This window comes from Mixophyes fleayi, chromosome 5, assembly GCF_038048845.1.
Source record: "Mixophyes fleayi isolate aMixFle1 chromosome 5, aMixFle1.hap1, whole genome shotgun sequence".
NCBI lineage: Eukaryota > Metazoa > Chordata > Amphibia > Anura > Limnodynastidae > Mixophyes > Mixophyes fleayi.
The window spans coordinates 217,690,957-217,716,630 of record NC_134406.1 but is presented as its reverse complement, the minus strand read 5'-3'; the positions used below and the strand labels follow the sequence as shown (position 1 = coordinate 217,716,630).

At 43.6% G+C, this 25,674-nt stretch overlaps 1 protein-coding gene across 1 annotated transcript in view; it reads right to left on the bottom strand.

The window, feature by feature from the left end:
- The window catches only part of LOC142159517 (meprin A subunit beta-like), a 53,477-nt gene extending 28,094 nt beyond the window's left edge, over nt 1–25,383 (bottom strand). The window contains exons 1-4 of the mRNA XM_075214412.1: nt 25,374–25,383; nt 25,055–25,098; nt 23,792–23,870; nt 12,934–13,051 (exon numbers count right to left, since the gene is read on the bottom strand). Coding sequence (XP_075070513.1) covers nt 12,934–13,051; nt 23,792–23,870; nt 25,055–25,098; nt 25,374–25,383 — 251 coding nt within the window. The remainder of the gene's footprint in view (nt 1–12,933; nt 13,052–23,791; nt 23,871–25,054; nt 25,099–25,373) is intronic.
- Nucleotides 25,384–25,674: the final 291 nt, after the last annotated feature.

Here is a 25,674-nt window from a genome sequence, read left to right as displayed (position 1 = left end):
CAGGCTGCAGGGCATTCTGACTGACCGCCTGCGTGAATACATCGTTAAACATTATTCATACCACCAGTCTGCAAAATAATACAATAGGATCAAATTTAAGATTTTAGTGTTGCACTGCAGAATTCATCCATACTTTGGATAAAGTTGTATAAGATGAAATGAGTGACATTTGGACAGTCTACGTGTATGTACCTGATGTGACCTGAGATGAGTCTTTTGCAAGCGCCACTAGAAGTAGGGACATTCTGAATTCCTTGCAGGGAGCATCGCTCAAGCAAATGGTGAGGGAGCCCACTCGCAAAGACGCAATATTAGACGAAATATTAGAATTAATACTTAAAAATGGTGACAGATGTAAATGGGGGAGAGAACCTAGGATCCAGTGACCATCAAGCAATATGGTTTATTATAAAGACAAAGACCAATTCATACCCAAGTCCGCCGAAAGGGGGGGGGGGGTGGCGGAACTAATTACCTGGGCCCGGACATGCCAGGGGGCCCTGTTTGGGCCCTCACTGCCTACTGTTATTTGTTTTTTTTTGTTGTTTTTTTAAACTATTTTTTTTTTTCTTTCGTCTTTTTTTTGCTTGTTTTCTTCTTTCTTCGTTGATGGGGGAGCAGGTTACTAAAAAAACATAACAAACATGCTCACATGAACACGGCGCCAGTCCCTCCTTCCTCTCTACTCCGTTAGCACTGAATGTCGGGCGTGATGTCATCACGTCACGCCCAACATTCAGTGAGGAGCGGCGCAGAGAGGACCCAGCAAGAAGAGAGAAGACAAAAGAGAGAAGAGAAGAGACGAAAGAAGCCAATACAAAGATAAGAAAAGGAATGGAGGAAAGCAGAAAGGCACAGATGAAGAAGGGGGGGGGGCAGCATGGCACAGTGATGAAGGAGAGAGGGGGCAGGATGGCACAGTGTGATGAAGGTGGGGGGGGGCAGCATGGCACAGAGTGATGAAGGGGGCAGAATGGCACAGAGTGATGGAGGGGAGCAGCATGGCACAGTGATGATGGAGAGGGGGGTAGGATGGCACAGTGTGATGAAGGGGGGGAGCAGCATGGCACAATGTGATGAAGGGGGAGGGGCAGCAGGTCACAGAGTGATGAAGGGGAGGGGGCAGCAGGGCACAGAGTGATGAAGGGGGGAGCAGCATTGCACAGTGTGATGAAGGGGGGGGGATCAGCTTGGCACAGTGTGATGAAGGGGGGTCAGGTGAAGGGGGGAAAAGCAACATGGAGGGCGCATGGTGTTCAGAAGGGGACACAGCATGGTGATGATGAAGGGACACAGTAATGTGTGTGTGATGGCACAGGGGGCTTGTGGTAGTGTGTGTGTGTGTGTGTGATGGCACAGGAGGCTTGTGGTAATGTATGTGTTTGTGATGGCACAGGGGGCTTGTGGCAATGTAGTGTGAGGTAGGTGGTGGCTAATTAATGGGTGCAATTTTGTTTGTGGGGTGATGGTGGGGCAATTTAACAGTGGGGACTATTAATATAAGATGGGGTGGTTTGGCCACTATTGAATGTGGAGGTGAGTTTGGGGAGAATGAGGCATCTTTATTAAATGTGACTATGAATTATTTAATGGCAGTGATGGTTGCGGGAAATAGGTACATTTATGAATTGTAAATACTATTAATTTATTGCTGGGGCTGTTTGGAGGAAGGGAAATAGGTTTATTTATTAAATGGGAATACTATTATTTTAATGTTGGGGCTGGAGGAAGGCCTAATTATTAATCATTGGTGCTATTGATTTAACCCTGGGGCTGGTTGGAATTTTCTAAATGTGCCCATTTTTTTTTCCAAATAGGGCACCCAACATTCCAAGATCCAGACAAGCAGCAACTAAAGAAACCTGTAGCCACAGGTGGTGAAAGTGACAAGAACAGGTAGGAGAGAGCAGGACAGTCTGTAAAATGTTCTGATTTTAATGGGACAATCCCAATATTTGGTGACTGTTCTGCCCAATATAAGGGGCAGGCCAAGACTGTAAACTCTTTATGTATTGTGCTCTGGGAAAAATTATTTCCCAGAGCACTTCAATATATCACAGCAGCCCAAATCACATCAATAGGAGACCAGCCTCTTAAATATACATACAACAAAAAGATGGATCACCTGGCGCTAGATATATGTCACACAGAATATGACAGTCCAAATAAATATCAACAGTCCAAATAGATGTTTTCCATCTATTTGAACTGTTGATATTTTTTTGAACTGTCACAGTCAGATAATTCTGTTGTCATTAAAAAGTTAAGTCTGGATTTTTTTAATGTCGTTAAAGTCACTTTCAGACATATTTTGTCCATAAAGTCGTTGTCGATGTTATCTACATCGTTAATATAATTACCACCGCTCAAATCAAAGGAACTTACAAGATCCCAAACAGCATGGATTTACTGAGGGGAGATCATGTCAAACAAATCTTATTGACTTTTAACTGGGTGACTAAAGAAATATATCAAGGGGGAGGGGTGCATAGATGTTGTGTAACGGGCACTAGGAGTCTTTACCCAGGGATCACCAGGTGATAGGCTTACCAGAGCAGTATAGATGGTAATATGGTACTCTGGTAGCAGGGTGATCACGGAACAGGAGATAGCAGATGATAGAGATGCTCAGGAAAGTCTATGACTAGCAGCACTGGTAATATAGATGTAGTAATACACGAGGAACTGTATGGACAAAGGACACGTGAGGGTAGTCAGTGGTCTGCGGTAGCAAGTTGTACCACTGCTATAGTGAGGAGTTATGTCCAACAGAAACGAGGAGGTGATGAGAGTCAGCGGTCTGCGGATAGCAAGTTGTACCGCTGTCGGTGTGAAGGAATGGAATCCAAGTGGAGGTATCCGGGGAGTCAGTGGTCTGCGTTAGCAAGTTGTACCACTGCTATGTGAGAGGATACTGGAACAGGTGACACAGAAAACAGGGATCAGTGGTCTGCCTCTAGCAAGTTGTACTACTGAATATATATGTGAGGAGGAGCACGGGGAGAGACTGCAATACAGAGGATACACGGGCACCTTGAACTTGATCCACAATAACATGCACAATATAGTAATGACTGAACAGCACTGCAATAATAGAAAGTCACTGAAACAATCCGGGCAAAAGATAACACAGTCAATGATGGCAATAGTCTCAGCGGATAGTAAACTCCAGAGGAGAACAAACTCAGTCCAGCAAGATATGCAATACACCAGCACAGTCAATGAGAAGTATGCATACCGTGATTCAGGAGCAGGCTGTCAGACAGGAGTGCAGAGATACCTGAACGGCTGGAGGCCGGCATGATGCAAAGTCCCTGGAGGGTGAAGCGGTAATCAAGTAGGTGCAGCGCACAGGTAGGTAGACCAGCAGGGGAACAAATACTCAGGAAGCAGTAGTATGTAGAACTGGACTCCTGGAGGACCCTGAAGAGTAGCGATGGTCTCGACGAGATGAAAGCAGTGAGGCGCAGATCCGATGCAGACTGGCGAGTAGAGACCAGCAGGAACACTGAGAAGCACGGAGAGCGGATCAGCTGTTGTAGACACGAGTAGAACTGAGGAGTAGCAGCCAGCAGGACTCTGCAGGTACACGGAGGTAGCGGATAGCAACCAGCAGGTGCAGCCACGATGAAACACGGGAGAGCAGAGCTGAGCTGTACTGTTGAGCACGGAGAGCAGCGGATAGGAATCAGTTGTAGCAGTCTCGAGGAAAACACGGGAGAGTTGAAGTAGATTGAAGACTGTAGTGCACGGAGGCAGCGGATAGGAATCAGCTAACAGTCATGATAAAACACAGCAGAGTTGAAGTGGTCTGAAGACTGTAGTGCACGGAGGCAGCGGATAGGAATCAGCTAACAGTCACGATGAAACACAGCAGAGTTGAAGTGGTCTGAAGACTGTAGTGCACGGAGGCAGCGGATAGGAATCAGCTAACAGTCACGATGAAACACAGCAGAGTTGAAGTGGTCTGAAGACTGTAGTGCACGGAGGCAGCGGATAGGAATCAGCTAACAGTCACGATGAAACACAGCAGAGTTGAAGTGGTCTGAAGACTGTAGTGCACGGAGGCAGCGGATAGGAATCAGCTAACAGTCACGATGAAACACAGGAGGGTTGAAGTGGTCTGGAAACCACAGGAGTAGAAGTGGTCTGGAAACCACAGAAATCAGCAGCGCTGAATACACGAGGAAACACAGGAACACCTTCAGAGGCTCATGGGGAATGAGACTCCAAGATCAGGCAACGTGGTATTGACCACAGGTGCTTAATATAGGGAGTGTTGCCTGATCTGCCAATTAAGTTAAAGGAACAGGTACTGAAGGGTTTGAAAGGGCTGCGCATGCGCAGACCCTCAGGATGGTGGACGGCCACGGTTCCTAAACATACGGGAAGAAGCACTCACAGTCCGGTGAGTGACAGTACCCCCCCTTTTAAAGGTGGGCACAGAACGCCTGGAACCGGGCTTGTCCGGATTTTTGGAATAAAACTTCTTAAGAAGAGCTGGGGCGTTGAGATCTTCAGCTTTGATCCATGAACGTTCCTCAGGACCAAAGCCCTTCCAATGAACGAGGAAACGGAGAACTCCTCGCGAAATTTTTGCGTCTAATACATGAGTAATCTCGAAATCTTCCTCCTGATGAACTTGAACTGGCTGAGGTGCTGAAGGAGGAGCCGAGAAACGGTTGATGATGAGAGGTTTGAGCAAGGACACATGGAAGGCATTGGAAATACGAAGGTTCTTAGGAAGTAGAAGTTTGACACAAACTGGATTTATCACTTGAATGATCCTATATGGACCAATAAAACGAGGAGCGAATTTCATAGATGGGACCTTCAAACGAATATTTTTGGTAGATAACCAGACACGATCTCCAATTTTTAGTGGTGGAATAGCCCGCCTCTTCTTATCTGCGAAAGACTTATATTTGGCAGATGTCTTCTTTAAACAGGTTTTGACCTGAGACCAGATATTTTTGAAGGTCTGACAAACAGTCTCTACAGCAGGAACTTGGGTGGGAGGGAGGGCAGGAAATTCCAGAAAAGACGGATGGTGACCGTAAACCACAAAGAATGGAGTTTTGGACGATGACTCATGGTACATGTTGTTATGGGCGAATTCAGCCCAAGGAAGCAATTCTACCCAGTTGTCTTGATTGGCTGATGAGAACATCCTTATAAAGGTCTCGAGATCTTGATTGACCCGTTCAGTTTGTCCGTTTGATTGCGGATGGTAAGAAGATGAGAGTGCTAATCGTATGCCCAAGGTTTTACAAAGGGCCCGCCAGAATCTGGAAACGAATTGTACTCCTCTATCTGACACAATCTCAGACGGACATCCATGGATACGAAAGATTTCTTTAACGAAATGTTCAGCCAGAGTAGACGAGGAAGGCAAACCAGACAAAGGGACAAAATGAGCCATCTTCGAAAATCTGTCTACCACTACCCAAATAGTATTACAATTTTTACTAGATGGCAGATCAGTAACAAAGTCGATACTAATATGGGTCCAGGGCTTGGACGGAATGGGTAGTGGTTGCAGCAACCCTGCTGGAGTTCTGCGGGAGGATATAAACTGAGAACATAATTCACAAGAAGCAACAAACTCTTTGACGTCTCTCCTCATCGAGGGCCACCAATAACTTCGAGCGAGAATCTCAAAGGTCTTGCGTTCACCAGCATGTCCAGAAAAACGAGAAGAATGGAACCACGAAAGGATTTTCCTCCTAAGAGTAGGAGGCACGAGGGTCTTCCCAAATGGTAGCACTTTGGTGGAAGAAGCAGCCAGCGAGATACATTTGGGGTCTAGTATAGAATGGTTGGAAACCTCTTCAACGTCAGAGGACGTCACAAAAGCTCGAGATAGAGCGTCAGCTTTCTTGTTCTTGGCAGCTGGTTTGAAGGTTATGATTAATTCGAAACGGGAAAAGAAAAGAGACCATCTTGCTTGACGAGGATTCAAGCATTGGGCAGACTGTAGGTATGACAGGTTCTTATGGTCCGTGAAAATCGTCACAGCGTGACGAGCTCCTTCCAATAAGTATCTCCACTCCTCTAATGCAACTTTGATAGCCAGCAACTCCTTGTCCCCGATCGTGTAATTTTTCTCTGCAGGCAGGAGACCCCGAGAGTAAAAGGCACAAGGATGGAATGTTTGTTGCTCCGAACGTTGGGAGAGAATGGCTCCTAAGCCCACATTAGAGGCATCTACTTCTAGGAAGAAGGGACGTGTCACATCAGGCTGTCGAAGAATGGGAGCAGAGGAGAAGGACTCTTTATGAATTTGAAAGGCTTGGAGGGCCTCGGATGACCATTGCTTAGTATTGGCCCCTTTACGAGTCAGGGCCACAATAGGAGATGCAATGGATGAGAAATCTTGAATGAAGCGTCTATAGTAATTGGCAAAACCTAAAAAACGCTGGATAGCACGAAGAGTAGTTGGCTGGGGCCAATGTAATACAGCATTCACCTTTTCTGGATCCATTTTTAGGCCAACTCCGGAAACAATATACCCCAAAAATGGAATCTGGGGCAATTCGAATGAACATTTTTCTAGTTTGCAGAATAATGAATTTTTCCGGAGTCTGGAAAGGACCTCTGCCACATGTTGGTGATGAGAAGGCAGGTCCTGTGAAAAGATCAATATGTCGTCCAGGTAGACAACGACACATACATTTAACAAGTCCCGAAAGATCTCATTAACGAAACCTTGGAAAACAGCGGGGGCATTGCACAACCCGAAAGGCATTACTAGATATTCATAATGCCCATCTCTGGTGTTGAACGCTGTCTTCCATTCGTCACCGGACCGGATTCTCATTAAATTATAGGCACCACGAAGATCCAACTTGGTAAAGATCCGAGCTCCCTTGATGCGATCAAATAACTCAGTGATCAACGGAATGGGATACCGATTCTTAATAGTAATGGCATTGAGTCCACGAAAATCTATGCAGGGGCGTAGTGATCCATCCTTCTTTTTTACGAAGAAGAACCCGGCTCCAGCGGGAGAGGTGGAAGGTCGAATAAACCCTCGCTGGAGATTCTCCTGGATGTACTCAGATGTAGCTTGAGTTTCAGGTAACGAGAGTGGATAGACCCGACCCCTAGGAGGAGTCTTGCCAGGTAGAAGATCGATCGGACAATCCCAAGAACGATGAGGAGGAAGACGTTCAGACTGAGCTTTATCAAAAACATCGGCAAATGAAGCATACTGAGGGGGGAGCCCCGGTGAGGAAGATGAGATGGAAGATTGCTGTACTTTAAGAGGAATGACTTGCGAAAGACAACGATGATGACATTCAGCTCCCCAAGACGTAACTTGAGGAGTGCGCCAGTCAATCTGGGGAGAATGACATTGAAGCCATGGAAGGCCTAAGACAATCGGACTTGTCGTAACAGGAAGAATTAAAAACGAAATCTCTTCATGGTGTAGCACACCAATCTGAAGCGTTACTGGAGACGTACTCTGGGTGATGAGACCATTGATGAGACGTGATCCATCTATAGCAGTCACAGTAATCGGTGTTTTCAAAGTAATCACTGGTAGGGACCATTGATTCACTAGGGATTTAGAAATGAAATTTCCTGCTGCTCCAGAATCAATCAGTGCCTGAGACTCAAAGGATTTGGTAGCAAAGGAAATCGTAACATCAAAAGCGCAGACTTTTAGTTTCGTAGAAGATGGAGAGGACTCCAGGGACCCTAACTTCACCTCTCCAGAACTAGTTAGGGCCTGGCATTTCCCGATTTCTTAGGGCAAGAACTGAGCATATGTGTGGAATCAGCACAATAGATACAAAGTCTATTCTTTACTCTTCGTTTCCTCTCTTCTAAAGATAATTTGGAAAGTCCTATCTCCATGGGAATCACAGAAGGTGAAGCTGGACGAAATTGAGGGGTTGAGCGAAGAGGTGCTTTAACTGAAGTTGTTTTCTCAGATTCTCTTTCACGAAACCTCATGTCTACACGATGGCAAAGAGAGATCAAATCTTCTAATGACGTAGGAAGCTCTTGGGTAGTCAGTGCATCTTTAATTTTATCGGAGAGCCCCGCCAGAAGGCGGCAATTAATGCTTCAGTGTTCCACTGAAGTTCAGAGGCTAATATCCTAAATTGAATGACGTACTGGCCTACTGTATGAGAACCCTGACGTAAATGAAGAATGCTGGAAGCAGCGGAGGTCACACGACCTGGTTCATCGAACACACTTCGGAACGTAGAGATGAATTTGGCACTATCTTGTAATATAGGATCGTTTCTCTCCCACAGAGGGGAGGCCCAAGCCAGAGCTTGTCCAGAGAACAATGAGATAAGATAGGCCACTCTGGAACGATGGGTAGAAAAATTTTGAGGTTGGAGCTCAAAATGAACTGAGCATTGGTTGAGAAAACCCCTACAAGTTTTGGGGTCTCCATCGTACTTTGACGGAGTAGGCAGGTGAAGCGTGGGAGCTGTAGACACCTGGGATGGCACTGGGGAAACGGAGGAAAGCACAGGAGCTTCAACATTAGCTGTAACAGGCTGTCCAGATGGTCCTTGGGAGGCTAACGACTGGTAACATTGAAGTAACAGCTGTTGGCGAGCATCCTGTTGCTCCACACGGGTGACCAGATGCTGCAGCATCTCTTTGGCTGTAGGTTCCGTATCTGGGTCTGTCATGGCCTGATCTTACTGTCACGGGCACTAGGAGTCTTTACCCAGGGATCACCAGGTGATAGGCTTACCAGAGCAGTATAGATGGTAATATGGTACTCTGGTAGCAGGGTGATCACGGAACAGGAGATAGCAGATGATAGAGATGCTCAGGAAAGTCTATGACTAGCAGCACTGGTAATATAGATGTAGTAATACACAAGGAACTGTATGGACAAAGGACACGTGAGGGTAGTCAGTGGTCTGCGGTAGCAAGTTGTACCACTGCTATAGTGAGGAGGAATGTCCAACAGAAATGAGGAGGTGATGAGAGTCAGCGGTCTGCGGATAGCAAGTTGTACCGCTGTCGGTGTGAAGGAATGGAATCCAAGTGGAGGTATCCGGGGAGTCAGTGGTCTGCGTTAGCAAGTTGTACCACTGCTATGTGAGAGGATACTGGAACAGGTGACACAGGAAACAGGGATCAGTGGTCTGCCTCTAGCAAGTTGTACCACTGAATATATATGTGAGGAGGAGCACGGGGAGAGACTGCAATACAGAGGATACACGGGCACCTTGAACTTGATCCACAATAACATGCACAATATAGTAATGACTGAACAGCACTACAATAATAGAAAGTCACTGAAACAATCCGGGCAAAAGATAACACAGTCAATGAAGGCAATAGTCTCAGCGGATAGTAAACTCCAGAGGAGAACAAACTCAGTCCAGCAAGATATGCAATACACCAGCACAGTCAATGAGAAGTATGCATACCGTGATTCAGGAGCAGGCTGTCAGACAGGAGTGCAGAGATACCTGAACGGCTGGAGGCCGGCAGGATGCGAAGTCCCTGGAGGGTAAAGTGGTAATCAAGTAGGTGCAGCGCACAGGTAGGTAGACCAGCAGGGGAACAAATACTCAGGAAGCAGTAGTATGTAGAACTGGACTCCTGGAGGACCCTGAAGAGTAGCGATGGTCTCGACGAGATGAAAGCAGTGAGGCGCAGATCCGATGCAGACTGGCGAGTAGAGACCAGCAGGAACACTGAGAAGCACGGAGAGCGGATCAGCTGTTGTAGACATGAGTAGAACTGAGGAGTAGCAGCCAGCAGGACTCTGCAGGTACACGGAGGTAGCGGATAGCAACCAGCAGGTGCAGCCACGATGAAACACGGGAGAACAGAGCTGAGCTGGAACTGTTGAGCACGGAGAGCAGCGGATAGGAATCAGTTGTAGCAGTCTCGAGGAAAACACGGGAGAGTTGATATGAACTGAAGACTGAAGCGCACGGAGGCAGCGGATAGGAATCAGCCAAACAGTCACGATGAAACACAGGAGAGTTGAAGTAGATTGAAGACTGTAGTGCACGGAGGCAGCGGATAGGAATCAGCTAACAGTCACGATGAAACACAGGAGAGTTGAAGTGGTCTGAAGACTGTAGTGCACGTAGGCAGCGGATAGGAATCAGCTAACAGTCACGATGAAACACAGCAGAGTTGAAGTGGTCTGAAGACTGTAGTGCACGGAGGCAGCGGATAGGAATCAGCTAACAGTCACGATGAAACACAGCAGAGTTGAAGTGGTCTGAAGACTGTAGTGCACGGAGGCAGCGGATAGGAATCAGCTAACAGTCACGATGAAACACAGCAGAGTTGAAGTGGTCTGAAGACTGTAGTGCACGGAGGCAGCGGATAGGAATCAGCTAACAGTCACGATGAAACACAGGAGGGTTGAAGTGGTCTGGAAACCACAGGAGTAGAAGTGGTCTGGAAACCACAGGAATCAGCAGCGCTGAATACACGAGGAAACACAGGAACACCTTCAGAGGCTCATGGGGAATAGGACTCCAAGATCAGGCAACGTGGTATTGACCACAGGTGCTTAATATAGGGAGTGTTGCCTGATCTGCCAATTAAGTTAAAGGAACAGGTACTGAAGGGTTTGAAAGGGCTGCGCATGCGCAGACCCTCAGGATGGTGGACGGCCACGGTTCCTAAACATACGGGAAGAAGCACTCATAGTCCGGTGAGTGACATGTTGCTTATTTAGATTTTAGTAAGGCTTCCCTCACTGTCCCACATCGCAGACTGTTAAATAATAAACTCGAATGCTTGGGATTGGATCTAAGATAGTTGAATGGCTAAGATCTTGGTTGCAGGATAGAAAACAGAGATTTATAGTAACTATCAGGTGACTTAAAGACAGGTAAGCATTGTAACAAAGCAATGAGAAATGCAAGTCAGATGCTTGGTTACATAGGGAGAGGAATCAGTAGCAGAAATAAAGTACTAATAAGGCCACTCTTATTATTATGGCCTCATCTAGAATACTGTGTTCAATTCTGGAGGGGAGAGAGAGAGAGAAAAAGAGAAAGAGAAAGAGAGAATTTGATAGCAGCCAATTAACCTACTAGTATGTTTTTGGAGTGTGGAAGGAAACCGGAGCACCCGGAGGAAACCCATGCAAAGACGGGGACAACATACAAACTCAACACAGATAAGGTCATGGTCAGGAATTGAACTCATGACCCCAGTGCTGTGAGGCAGAAGTGCTAACCACTTAGCCACTGTGCTGCCATGATAGAAACTTTCAAATATATCAAGGGTCTTAACAAGGAACAGGAGGGAAACATTCTTCAAAGAAAGTGTCAGAATCACTGTGATGATCGGATCCTTGAGGCCTGTCTGGCTAGGTGTTACCCAGCCCAGAGGTGCGGCGTCTAACGAGGCAGATGGTTTTTGCCAGGGATATCCACTAAAAGGTATGGATTTTTGGCCTAATCCCAACAGGTCACAGTCCTCTGAGTGAGTGACAAGACCAATAGAGAAAACCCAGAGACTGGGAATAGGTGATGATCCAACTTAGACAGGAGAAGTCCCAGTAAGATAGTCTGTGGTAGGTATGGAAACCACTGAGGACAGCTGCGGAGTAGCTAGAATCAAGGAGCTATAAACTGCAGTGGATCTGGAGACCACTGTGAATTGCTGCAGTTGCTAGAGACAGGAGCGATAGTCTGCGGCTGATGTGAAGACCACTGTGGATAGCTACAGAGTTGCTGGAGATAGGAGTGATAGTCTCCGGAAGATATAGGGATCACTGTGAATAGCTGCAGAGTTGCTGGAGGCAGAAGTGATAATCTGCGATCCAAGGAGCAGGAGAGCAGAGGGAGCCATGTCTAAGCGCTGGGGAGAGCTGACTCAAAGAACAGGCACCTTACCTGCGGAACAGGTGCCTTAAATATCCTGTGAAATAATTAGTCTCCCAATGAATGGGAAGAGGAGGGGATAAAAGCCAGGTCTAATCAAAAAAGTCAGGAATCTCAGGAAGCGTGAGCAGGTAAGTGCGCTGGACCCCGAGCAGTGGCTCCGTGGGTCCAACATGTGACAGGAAGAGAAATATTAGAAGACGAGGACATGCACTGAAACTGCAGGGAAGTAGGTTCAAAGTAAATTTGAGGAAAAACTACTTCACAGAAAGGGTAGTGGATAAGTTGAATAGCCTCCCATCAGAGGTGGTAGAGACTAATACAGTAGAGCAATTTAAACATGCTTGGGGTAGACATAAGGATATCCATACAAAGCACTAAGGATCTAACATGGTTTAAGGCAGGCCTGTCCAACCTGCGGCCCTCCAGATGTTGTGAAACTACAAGTCCCAGCATGCCCTTCCAGCTATCAACAGGTTGTCTACTGGCAAAGCATGCCAGGGGGCTTGTAGTTTCACAACACCTGGAGGGCCGCAGGTTGGACAGGTCTGGTTTAAGGTATTGGATAAAAAATAGGCAGACAAGTGGTTCTTATCTGCCATCAAATTCTATGTTTCTATGTTTCTATGAGGTGTACTTGTAAGAAAATGTTACTTGTTTGTAAACAGCTTTATCTACTTGACCATTTACAGTAAACAATGCACTTCCATAGGCAATTGGAGGATAAGCCTGTATCATCAAGTACACTACTTCTAACTCATTCACCTTAACTTGTTTTGGTATATAGTCTGCAATTTCTATCTTAGTGGCATGGCCAGGGGCACCAGTAGTGTCTCCTCTAGAGGCAACAACATGTTAAACTTGCTTTGCTCAAGATGATACTGAATGCACGTCAGTACTACACCTTTGGGGCAGGATAGCATATAACCTAGGACATTTCACTCTTTAAGTAACTGCAACAGACTGGGAGTAATCAGGTTTAGAAGATAGGAGGCAGGTCAGCATAATCACACATAATTTCATTTTAGCACTAAGATGAAAATTACAAAATAAAATATGTAGGTATATATGTGTATATAATAGTACTTACCCTTTATCTTTAAATACTGATATATAGTGTTGTTCACCATTCCATGGAGTAAAATTGATACATGTTTTTAGCCTATACCGTTCAAATGCTTTCAGTATAATACCTTTGGCATTCATTTCTTTGAGGGATAAAACAGACTTTTAAAAGCAGTTTCAATGTAAAAAATACCATAACAGGAAAGCTTAAACAATGTGGATGAAACTTCTAAGCAAATTAGTAAACCAAATACATCAGTATTGCATTGGCCATACAGCCAACCTAGGAGTGTAGTTTAGTAAATTGCAATTATATATGTGATATACTGTTTTCCCCAGATCTATAGAAACAAACACAATGTTGCAAGCAAAAACAATGCTCCATTCAGAATGTTGGAACACCTCTGATTTGTTAATGACTATAAAGTGTTGATGCACACTAAGGGCTAGATTTACTAAGCTGCGGGTTTGAAAAAGTGGGGATGTTGCCTATAGCAACCAATCAGATTCTAGCTTTCATTTATTTAGTACCTTCTACAAAATGACAGCTAGAATCTGATTGGTTGCTATAGGCAACATCCCCACTTTTTCAAACCCGCAGCTTAGTAAATCTAGCCCTAACTCTTAATCGCATGAAATACTACATATACACACAAACACACGTGTGTATGCACATTACTACAAAATGAAGTACAACATATTTATATATAGCCCATTGCTGCACAGAACTATTAATGTAAATCTGCAGTTAGTCTGAAGCTGCTATACATGATGTGCAGTGCAGCTTTTCACAGTTCTTGGTTGAAATATTGTTTTGTAGAAAACGATTTCCATAATGAAGGATCACCCACTAAACAAATACCCATTATGATAGCCAAACCTATTTAAGATCAACAAATATTATTAACTAGCAAAAGTGACCCATTTTGTTCCTTTTGACAGAGCAGTTTGATGTTGAAAGTGTGTGTGTATGGTAGAGATGCTCACTGACCCCCATATTTTGATTTTGGTTTTGGATCTGGATTACCGTCGTGTTTTGGTTTTGATTTTGGTTTTGCCAAACCGTGATTGCGTGTTTTGGTTTTGGTTTTGTTTGGTTTTGTTTTGCTATTTTGTTTAAAAATCAATGTTTTTGGGCCTAAAATTACCAAATTTAGTGCTACACCTGTTTCTTGGATAAGTAATGTAATTGTAAAGCTAATAAATTATCCAAAAAACTGTTTAATTCCTAGTAGGCCTTCATTAATTCTACACACAGACCAGATTGTCTTCCTCTCCATCTATGAATATTGGCAATGCAGCCATCGTCTTTGGATGTATATTACACCCTACACTTACACTTAAATATGTAAAGAAATGGACAAAGCCAGTTTGGTTTCTGTCTCTTTAGGCCCCCCTCCATTTGTAGAAAATACAAAAAAATGCAGCCGTTATAGACTGTACAATATTAATTGAAATGGAGAAAGCCAGTTTGGTTTCGGTCTCTCTAGGCCCCCCTCCACTTGTATAAAAAACCAAAAAATTCACCCATTATAGACTGTACAATATTAATTGAAATGGAGAAAGCCAGTTTGGTTTCGGTCTCTCTAGGCCCCCCTCCACTTGTATAAAAAACCAAAAAATTCACCCATTATAGACTGTACAATATTAATTGAAATGGAGAAAGCCAGTTTGGTTTCGGTCTCTCTAGGCCCCCCTCCACTTGTATAAAATACAAAAAAATTCAGCCGTTATAGACTGTACAATATTAAGAGAAATGGACAAAGACAGTTTGGGGTCACTCTGTGTATGACACCCTACCCTTAAGGATAAATTGCCCAAACAGAAGCCTTTCAAGACGGTACGTGATATGGAAATGCCCCAAGTCCCTTTCCTCTTTGGGGGTAGATTGCACCCTACACTTACATAGAAAGTTTTAAAAAGATGTTATCGTCATCATCTTCAGCTTCATCCTCACCCTCATCAGTGTGTACGTCATCATCACAGACTATCAATTCATCGCCGCTTGAATCCGCCATTAGAGAACAGTCAGTGCTTGGATGTTTTGGATGGTGAAGGCCTTCCTCGTGGAAGATGTAGTTCATTTTTATAAACATCATTTTCTCCACATTTTTGGGAAGTATCCTTCTACGGCAATCACTGACTAAGTTCCCTGCTGTGCTGAACACTCATTCAGAATACACACTGGAGGGTGGGCAGCTTAAGTATTGCAAAGCAAGTTTGTACATGGGTTTCCAAATGGCCTGCTTTTCTTCCCAGTAAGGAAAGGGACTGTCTGACATTTCCATATCAATTACCCCTTGAAAGTAATCCTCCACCATCCTTTGTATGTTAATACTCATATTGGATAGAGTTATGGGCAAGGTCACACATTTTTTTGAAAAATCCTTCAAACCAGCCCAGGGGGTATATGTATGAATCTCCGGATTCTTCATCTCCGGCGTGTTCAGCCTCTTCAGCGCTTAAATTTAAAGCGGCGCAGCATTGTAAAGGGAAACTTCCCTTTACAATGCAGCGCAGCTTTAAATTTAAGCGCTGAAGAGGCTGAACACGCCGGAGATGAAGAATCCGGAGATTCATACATTTACCCCCAGATGTTAAACTGTTCTGGTCTGCCTTCTGCGTCCTCCCTGCTTTTTTTTGGAAAATTAAATTTTTTACAAGCAGCAGCTGCTTGAGAAACTGAAGGAGGACATGTCGTCAAACCAGGACCCAGTTCAGCGGACAACTTGCTGAGCAATAGCTCCTTGCAAAAGTTCACATCTTGTTCATTTTGAAGCAAAGACTCAATGTAGGTCTTAAAAATTGGATCAAGCACAGTGGCCAAAACGTACTGATCCGAGCTCAAGATCTTAATAACTCGAGGATCATTGTGAAGCGAATTAAGTACTTGATCGACAAGGCCAACATACTTTGCGGAATTGCTTGCTTTCATCTCCTCCTTCAGTTTCTCAAGCTGCTTTTCCAATAGTCTAATTAAATGAATTACTTGGCTTAAACTAGCAGAATCTGCACTCACTTCACAACTTCAAATGGTTTCAGCACCTTGCACAGCACTGAAAGGATTCCCCACTGTGCAAGAGTGAAATACATGCCCCCTCCTTTACCAATGTCATGACATGTGCAATACACTTGGATGGCTTTGCGCTGTTCCCCCATCCTCTGCAGCATGTACAGGGTGGAATTCCACCTAGTTACCACCTCCTGCTTAAGTTGGTGGCAGGGCAAGTTAAACTGCTCTTGGAGCTGCTGCAATCTCCTACATGCTGTGGCCGAATGCCTGAAATGGCCTGAAATCTTACGGGCCACCGAAAGCATCTCCTGCACCTTACGGTTATTTCGTAGGAAGCTCTGCACCACCAAGTTGATGGTGTGAGCAAAGCAGGGAATGTGCTGGAAATCACCCAGCTGTAATGCTCGCACTATATTGTTGGCGTTATCAGAAATGACATATCCTGGGGAGAGTCCAAGTGGTATAAGCCATGTATCAATCACATCAAATGTTACGTAGTGGTGTACATGCTGCTGCTGTTCCTGCTGGTGAAGGTGAATGACCAACCCAATGGGCTGTCACAGTCATAAAGTCTTTGGTTTGACCACTTCCACTTGTCCACATATCTGTGGTTAAGTGGACAGTGGGCAGAATGGCATTTTTCAGCGCAATCTCTACATTTCTACACACTTTTACGTATACTTGTGGAATAGCTTTACGGGAAAAATGGTGTCGCAATGGAATTCTGTAACGTGGACACAAAACCTCAATTAACTGTGAAAAATCAGCTGCGTTTATTGTGGAGATTGGACGCAGATCTAACACTAACAGGAATCAATAATAGTGCAGGAGTCATCCAGCCTTAATAAGTGGGATGCAGGGCTAACTCTGAGCGCTACTGAGGATATTGATGAGGATAGTGTTGTGGGTGTATTTTGTAGCCGTCGGGATGTCGGTGAGCGGAGGGTCCTAGCTGATGATGGAGTGCTTGTAATTTTTTTGGAAGAACTTTCAGCTTTTCCCAACACTCTGCCATGAACACTTGTCAAATGGCGTAACATAGATGAGGTTCCAAGATGGTTAAGGTCCCTCCCTCGACTGACTGTGGCTTGACATACACTACAAATGGCTATACAGTTGTTGTCTGGATTGGGGTAGAAATAATTCCACACATTAGAAGTGGATTTTTTTGTTTTATGGCCTGGCATGACAATGGCCTTTTTCTTGTCACGTGCCAGAACTGCTGCCACTGGTGCAGGACTGACACAAACAACCTCATCCTCATCAACATCCTCATTAGCGCCCTCGTCGCCTACACAAATCTCCCCCTCATCCTCTTCTATTTCCAAAGTGGCATCCTCAATTTGTGTATACACTCGGGCTGTTCAGGCACACATCAGCAGAACTGCTGAAAGGGTCCCTCTTTATACACTAACAGAATGCTCACGATTAGACATCCCACTGTTGGATGGACTCTCCACAGGGATTGGTGTCATTTGTGATTCAGAACAAACATTATCCTCTAATGCCTTACTGTTATCTTGCAGCTCGGCTTTGACGCATAACAGTAGTTGTGCACCACTTGTAGGCTCGGTAAAATTTTTTGATCTGCCACTAATAGACAAAGGTGAAAGCCTCATTCTCTCTTAGCCACTGCGTGTGTAGAATGGCATGTTGGCAATTTTTTTTTTATCGCCACTTAACTTTTCCTCAGTTACACTTCTTTTTCGCTTCAACACGGTAAAAAAATTTTGGGTGTGTGTTTTTTTGACTGATTTCAAAAGACTGTGTAGTTTGACATCGCCTTTCCCAGATGACGTACTGGGAACACTACCATCAGGACTGGTGACAGAACCTGGTTGCTCATTCTGCTCATATGTGGACTGCTTTGAATCCATTATGAGCCCAAAGCACTTGTAGTGCTACAAATTGTTTTAGATACTGCTGACAAATATGACTTTTGACAGCCAGAAATATTAATGCAAAAGAATGGGGGACACCCCAAAAGCACTTGGAGTGCTAAATATTATTTTTTGAGACTGCTGACAAACAGGACTTTTGACAGCCAGAAATATTAATGCAAAAGAATGGGGGACACCCCAAAAGCACTTGGAGTGCTAAATATTATTTTTTTAGACTGCTGAAAAATAGTACTATTGACAGCCAGAAATATTAATGCAAAAGAATGGGGGACACCCCAAAGCACTTGGAGTGCCAAATATTGAAAAAAAAGACTCCTCTATCCTCCTCTCTTTTCTATCAATTGTTATCAGAATAGCTATTAGAATTTGATGAAGAATAAGGTATATTCTCTGTCCCTGCTCTGATCAGCCTGTAACTACACCCTGCTCTATCCCTCTGTCAAATGGCGATGGATTGTTGTGGAGGCGGGTATTTATGGATTTCAATTATCGCGAGAACCGAGCGCAGAGATCCGACGATGTCACGATGACGTTCAGCCTCGATTTGGATTCCGAGCGGGCGTGAGAGTACCGAGCCTGCTCGGTACTCGGATAGGCAAAGTTCGGGTGGGTTCGGTTCTCGGGGAACCGAGCCCGTCCATCTCTAGTGTATGAGGGGGGTAATTTAATATTAGTGATATTAGTGCAGAGAGTGGGTGACAGAGTCTAATGTGTGTAGGGTGGGTAGTGGTGTGTGTATAGAGATTTTAATGTAAACAGTTTACAGTTTTAGGTTTAGTAGAATGTGTAGACAGCATAAATACATAGTGTAATATGTGGGGTTGTCATTATTATTATGCTTTATTTATGTGCCACAAAGAGTCCACAGTGCCATAGAGAGAGCATACAACAATACAGAACATAGCATTACAGGACAATACAATATAGATATGCAGTACAATACACAACACGGCTATGAATAGCCCCACAAGACAATGAGGTGCAAAGTGGGGTATAGCAACTCTCTATAACTAGAAGAAGAAAGCAGGAGAGGTGGGAGAAGGTTGCATTAATCAAGCGGAGAAATGATTAGAGAATGAATGAGAATTTTGGTGGCATCATGTAAGAGGAAGATAGAAGCGATAGGATTGAGCAGGAGATTGAATGTGGGGGACAGAAGAGTTTGTAGGGTTGTCAACAGTGATGAAGGGGTGGGGAGGAGAGAGAAGGAGACTCAGTTGTATTTGGAACAAGTAACACTGACCATATCACAAGAGTGTTTGGTGCACCCATGAGTGAATGGTGCTTAGTTGGTAAGCTAATTGCGTTGTGTACAGCTCACCACTATAAGGTGAGCAATATTCCCACTATACAGAGTTTGAACCATTGTTTTCTCAATATACACTATGGAGCTCATGTAGAGTTGGATGCATGTCTGTTTTATTTTGCATAAAATATGCATTTTCTTACTGCACATGTATACATAGGAAGCTTTTGACACATCTTATACTTACAACTTTTTTTGACTGGAGAGGCAGCATATCTAATGTGGGTGCTGAAAGGTTGTTGCACAGTAGTGATGATGATTAGCATTAGCACTCGAACATTGTGCATATTCTGGTGACAGGTGCAACACTTCAATTTGTGCTCTTTTTTATGTGATATCAAGATTCCCTTTAGATGTCTTGGAGCTTGTACTGAATACAGCAGGCAGAATGTTACAATAGTAATCAGCAAGGGGACAACGGAGCCAGCGGAATAAAATAAAGCTAGTAGTACCTATCAGAAATACACAGAACGCTAGAGGGGCAGCACTGTGGCTAAGTGGTTAGAACTTCTGCCTTACAGCACTAGGGTCATGAGTTCAAATCCTGACCATGACCTTATCTGTGTGGAGTTTGTATGTTCTCCCTGTGTTTGCGTGGGTTTCCTCTGGGTGCTTCGGTGTCCTCCCACCCTTCCCAGACCTGAGTACGGACCTCTTTCATGAATTTAACCCTTGATTTACTTTTCTACCTAGCGGTCATCACCTGTATGCTAAAGACCCTTAGAGGTCTCGGCTTTAAGCTAAAGTTTTTCAACACCAGAACATTTGCTTTTTACCAGCATATTTGCCATACAATATTGTGTTTTGCCATTTCATACCATGTGATCAGTTTTCAATACATAGAAGTTTATATTAATATTACCCTGTCTCATTCCTGTTTTCCTGCTTACAGCCAAGGTCAGCATTACGACAAACTCTACATGAAGACCCATATGTATTTCTCTTTTCTAATGTCTGCAGTCCTATACAAAGGAAGTTTTTTTTTTACAGAAAGAAATCACTTTGTTCGTATTGAAACTTCAATTTCACTATAAGGTGATGTTAAATTTATAAAGTTTTATAAGAAACACTGACCGTCCAGTCAACTGCTCTATTTGTTCTCTGCTGTAGCGTTCTACCTGTGCCAGGGTTTGCATCTTTCAGAAATTCTGTTTGGGAAAATTCTGGGATCTCCAACAGCACCATGCTGAGATTCATAAACTTTATTACATAATCAGGATACTTTTGTATAATGACGCTTGTCCTAATCACGACATATTATGCCCAAACTAGGTTGGTGCCACACAAGCACTCGTCTGTTTGCCAAGTGATTGTCAGGTGATTAGATCATACTTGCCAACTCTCCCGGATTGTCCGGGAGACTCCCGCATTTTGCGAGAGTCTCCCGGACGAGTGTGGCAATCTCCCTGATAGGAAGGGGGAAAAATTTAGTTTAAACGCCGCGATTCACCCGGAATCGCGGCGTTTAGCCCCGCCCCCACTGTAAAATGACGCGATTTGCGTCATTCCGTCACGGGGGCGGGGCCAAAATGACGCGATTTCACAGCCCCGCCCCCTACACGCCCACGTCCCAGCCGGCATCTCCCGGAAAAAGAAAAAAAAATGTTGGCAAGTATGGATTAGATGAAGGATGATTCACTGACCATATAAGCCTCCTCATTTGCTCAGTAGTCTAATGTCTGATTTTTGCAGTACTGACATATCAAATGTGCATATCTATTCACTGTTGCTTATGCTTTTTCCCTCAGCTATCTATACTAACATCACTCACCTTAGACATCATTGGTGATGAAACACTAGCAAGTTCATCTGTCTTGGCTGTAACGGGTGCTAGGGGAGAAAGAGTCACACAAACTGCAATCCCCTTCCCGACACCCCAGGTACTCACACGCTTCTGAGGGACCACTACGAGATGCACCGTACTTTTCTTCTCCTCGAACGGAATCAGCTCGAACTCAGACATTCCGCTCGCGGCCTGAACCCCGGCTGTTAAGTCCGCCTTGTCTTGGGGCTCAGGACTTTAGATGCCCTTTCGGACAGGTAGAGGGGCCTTAAATGCCACTCACAGCAACTTAAACATTTAACTATCAAGGGACCAAGTGTCCCCTACACCACCAAGGACCTAGCGCCATGCTAAACCAAGGCCTATCACCTACTATTAACTATAAGGGCCTACTGCCCTGCTAACAACTGGGACATACGGTCCCTCTAACCACAAGGGTCTAATGCCCTTCTACCTTGTCAGGGTCTAGAGCCATCCTAACAATACAGGACCTAGCATATGTTTTTTTCTGTTTTTTCATGGAATTTATGTGACAGCTTATTTTAAATGATTAAGAGGGCCTCTTAGGTACTGGGGGTGCAGATTGAAGTAAATGAGGTGTGAATTGGTATGGCAGGTAGACGTTTACTGCCAGAACACACACAGGTATAGTTAACGCATTATAAGTAATGATTGATTCACTTAGGTGTAAATAGAGGAAGTGGTCACAACCCTGACAGCCTTGACAAAGATCTTAGTGTCGAAACGCGTTGGAGGGGTATCACACCCACTCTGTAGAATCTCTTCCCCCGTAATCTGGGCCAGTGGAGTGACGGCTCTCTACTATGATATTACAGACGCTTATACCATCTGGTGCGGGGTAAGAGGCCACCCACAGCGGGATGTGCTGAGATTTATTTATGGGTGTATGTTTAAATACTTTTTGTATTTTATATATTTTACTTTTGTTGTAATAAAAACTTTTGCATAGAAAAGGTAATGCACCATTAGCATATTTTTTCTCCTCACATACTTGCATAACTATATGTGAACTATATGTATGCACTGGAAGAGAGAGGACTGATACGAATGAAGGATGAGGAAAAAAAGATCATACTATATGCTGAATACCGTCTAAGCGTGTGTAAGTGCATATCCTAATGGGGACATTTTGGAGTTTTCACTTAAGACACTGTGGTGTTGCATGCTAAATTTACAGGGAAAACGGAACATAGCAATTTGTCCAAATGAGATTGCATTATGATTGTTTTTTCTCTTTTATAATTTTTCATACACTACTTTGAGGACATACAAGGAACTTTGTGACATCTGAGTTTGTTGGTCTGAACTAGTTCATCTGCTGGGGAATGTTAAAACACACATGAAAGACGCTTTCAATTGATGCTGAGCACTATATGAATGAACTTTTTTCATTCATCATCATCATCATTTATTTATATAGCGCCAACATATTCCGTAGCGCTTTACAATTGGGGACAAACATAATAAACTAATAAACAAACTGGGTAAAACAGACAAAGAGGTGACTGATATAAATAACTTTGGTTATTTATATCAGTTACTAGCGCCAGTCCTATTTTCATTCTATCAATACAGGACCTAGCGTCCTCTCTGCTAAGGGCCTTCTGCCCTAAACTGACTAAGGGCCTTGTGCCCTATGAACTAAAAGGCGTTATGCCCTGAAACTAATGGGCCTTATGCCCAGAGCTAAATAAGAGCCTTGTGCCATAAACTGACTAGGGGCCTTGTGCCCTGCCTCACTCTAAGGGCCTTGTGCCTAGTCTAATCTAAGGGTCTTGTGCCCTCTTACCTAACTATGGACTTAGAGTGCAGCTACTTATGAGGCCTAGTGACCAGATAATCCCTACCGATACCCTAACTGTGCCAGGGCCTTATGTCCACTATGGTACCACGGGCCTTGTGCTTGAATGACGTCCACGGGCCTTGTGCCCGACCTAAGAGTATTCTATCCTCACCTGCTACGTGCAGGATACTCCACTTGCTCCGGCTTCGGGTCTTCCAGGCCCTTCAACCGGTGGCGCCTCTTCTCTTCTTTTTTGCGTGCTGCTCCCTGCTGACTTCTTGGCTGGCGCTCTTAGCCCTTACATGGGCTCCCCGCCAATTACCTCTTCTTTTCCTTGATGTCGGCATCTTCTGACTTGCATGCTGTCTTATTCTCTTGCCGCGCCATCTTCTCAATCGTCTTCTCATGGCAGGGTAGCTCCTAGCCCTTACAAGGGCTCTCTGCCACTTCTGCCGGTGTCCAAGACTTCTTTGCTTCTGGACGTTCCACAACGTCCTTTTTCGTCAGCTCAGCCGCCGTACTGAACTGAAAATGGTAGCCCCCGGCAGCTTAAATGGCTGCCAGCGTGCTGACGACACTCTGCGTCGCCGCAAGCCCTGATTGGCTTGACGCGGTGCCAACAATTCAAACGGCCAGAGGTGAGCCAGGATTGGCTCACTTATCTGCCCGCCGAGATGTTAATTGCTTAATTAATGCATGAACCACGCATGTGTAGAAGCACTTGCTTTCAATATGCTGGGTTTTTCTCTTTTACCGAGTGTACCTGTATGTGTGTGTATGTTTTTATTGTTAATGCTGTGTGAGTTTCTTTATATGAATGCAATATCTGTGTGTTAGTTAATGAGCAGGTCACATATAGCAGATATTTACCATACAGAAATGTAATCATTTATAGAGCAGATACTCCCTAACTAGATAAAATTTGAGAGCAATGTCCTAATATAATGCACACGTCTCGTTCCCTGCAGTGGCCTTTCTTCTTTTTCTTTGCAAAATACTTCTCAGGGTTAGTAATATAGATCATTTATTCTAAGATGCCCAAGAAACACAAAGGAAAGAAATACTGTAGTTCATACCAAGACTATCTTCTAAGTAGTATGGGACTGTGAGAGGCCATCTGTATTTGTCTCCATTTATTGAATTTCTTGCATTTTTCTGTTGGGAGAAAACAATATAGTTATATATACAGATTTAATGTTGTAAGATAATCAAATAATATTAACAAATATAAGCAAAAACAATAAATTACATTTTAAAAACGGAATGTGAAATCCAAATAGCGCTTCACTTTTAACAGCCGCTCGCTGGAATTCAAAGGGAATATACACAACTTCCCAACAATTCATAGACAAATTACAATAATATGAAGACCTACAGGTGCTTATAAATATTCTTTCTAAATAAATAATAAAGATAATACTTAAATTTGGTGATGATCACCCTCCGATTCTTATTTCTCATAAGTATTCATGTGATCATGGAACAGAGAAAAAAAGGACAATATAGTGTAATACAGTCCAATTAATATATATAACAAAAAATAAAAAATAAAAAATAAATAAATAGTTCAATAGACACAGAAGATCTTCTCTTATATGTAGACACCCCCTATGGTGGGGTACTCACAAGAGTCAGATGAAATATGGGCTCATCAAAAGATAACTTGTCTTTTCTTTTCACGCCGAAAATCTCGCTCTCAGCGTACTATTACCGTTATTACGGTTATAGTGCACAGAAAAAACATTATTACGGTAGTTTTCTCGCTGGATTTCAGCCCGCAGCTCCCTGAGCCGCAAGCTGATATCCAGCTAACTAACGGTAGTAGTTTTAACGCTGCGGAAACCTGCGACAATTGAATATGCCCCTTAGTGTAGAAAAGTGCCCCCACATACATCTCCCCCAGACTAAATGCTAAGATATAGTGAGGCCGATTTCAAGATACACTACATGTGTGCTAATTGGTTAGTTAATCAGAGAGAAAAATTGTGCAGTAATTTAAAAATCAGTGTATTAGTAAATAAGTATTTTTTTTTTAATATTAATGTGTCCCAGAATTGCTGTCCAGTTGTTCTACTGAATTCATGGATTCCTCAAGCTAAATATATTATTTCACAGTTAGTGCACATATGGAATTGCATAGACTAGTGAGTAAGTAATCATCCGCCAAACAAGTTAATTTACATCATATTTGGTCTTATTTTCTATTCATAATTGTAAGTTTTCAAGAGGCAGTTTTCTTTAAGACTGTTTATATCTTTTTAGACTAAAATATGAATGTTTAGTGCAGGAAATGAATACAAAGTAACTATAAAAAGGAAATAGAACTGGAACTTGCTCACCTCATTAATCTTAATGTCTCCTTCAAATAGATCCAAACCCGAAGCTGAAATATGTAAAAACTAAGAATAAGGTATTTGGTTTTTAATGGTTTTTTTGCCAATCAAATGTATACATGGGGTTTCTGTGTATAAATTTGTGTCATTTTATTAAATAAATTGGGACAAATGAGTCACCTCCCCGATAAACTGAAACCAATGCCAGATCCACTCATGCTATGTTCCATTCTCACAAGACCAACACTCATTTTCCAGCAGGACATACCCCTTTTGACCTCTGAAAAACAAGACATTCTATACTATACCACCTTCTCAGCTTTACCTTCGGTCATCCTCCTGCCTCATAAGCGTTAGTGGGGGAAGAGCAACTGTGATGTAGGAAGACAGTGCCCTGTAGTGAGTATACTGCAGAATGCATAATGGCCCTTGAGCAGAAATCCAGTATTTGTGGAGGGAACATAGAAAAACAGTTTGTTTTTTTACTTAAATAGGGTATTAGGCACTGCATAAAATCATACACATGACAGGATAAAGTATGGCCTTGTAGCTTCCTTTTCCCTGCATTTGGTGTTCTTACTGCAAGATTCCATGTTCACAATGAGCTCTCAATTACACAACTCCTT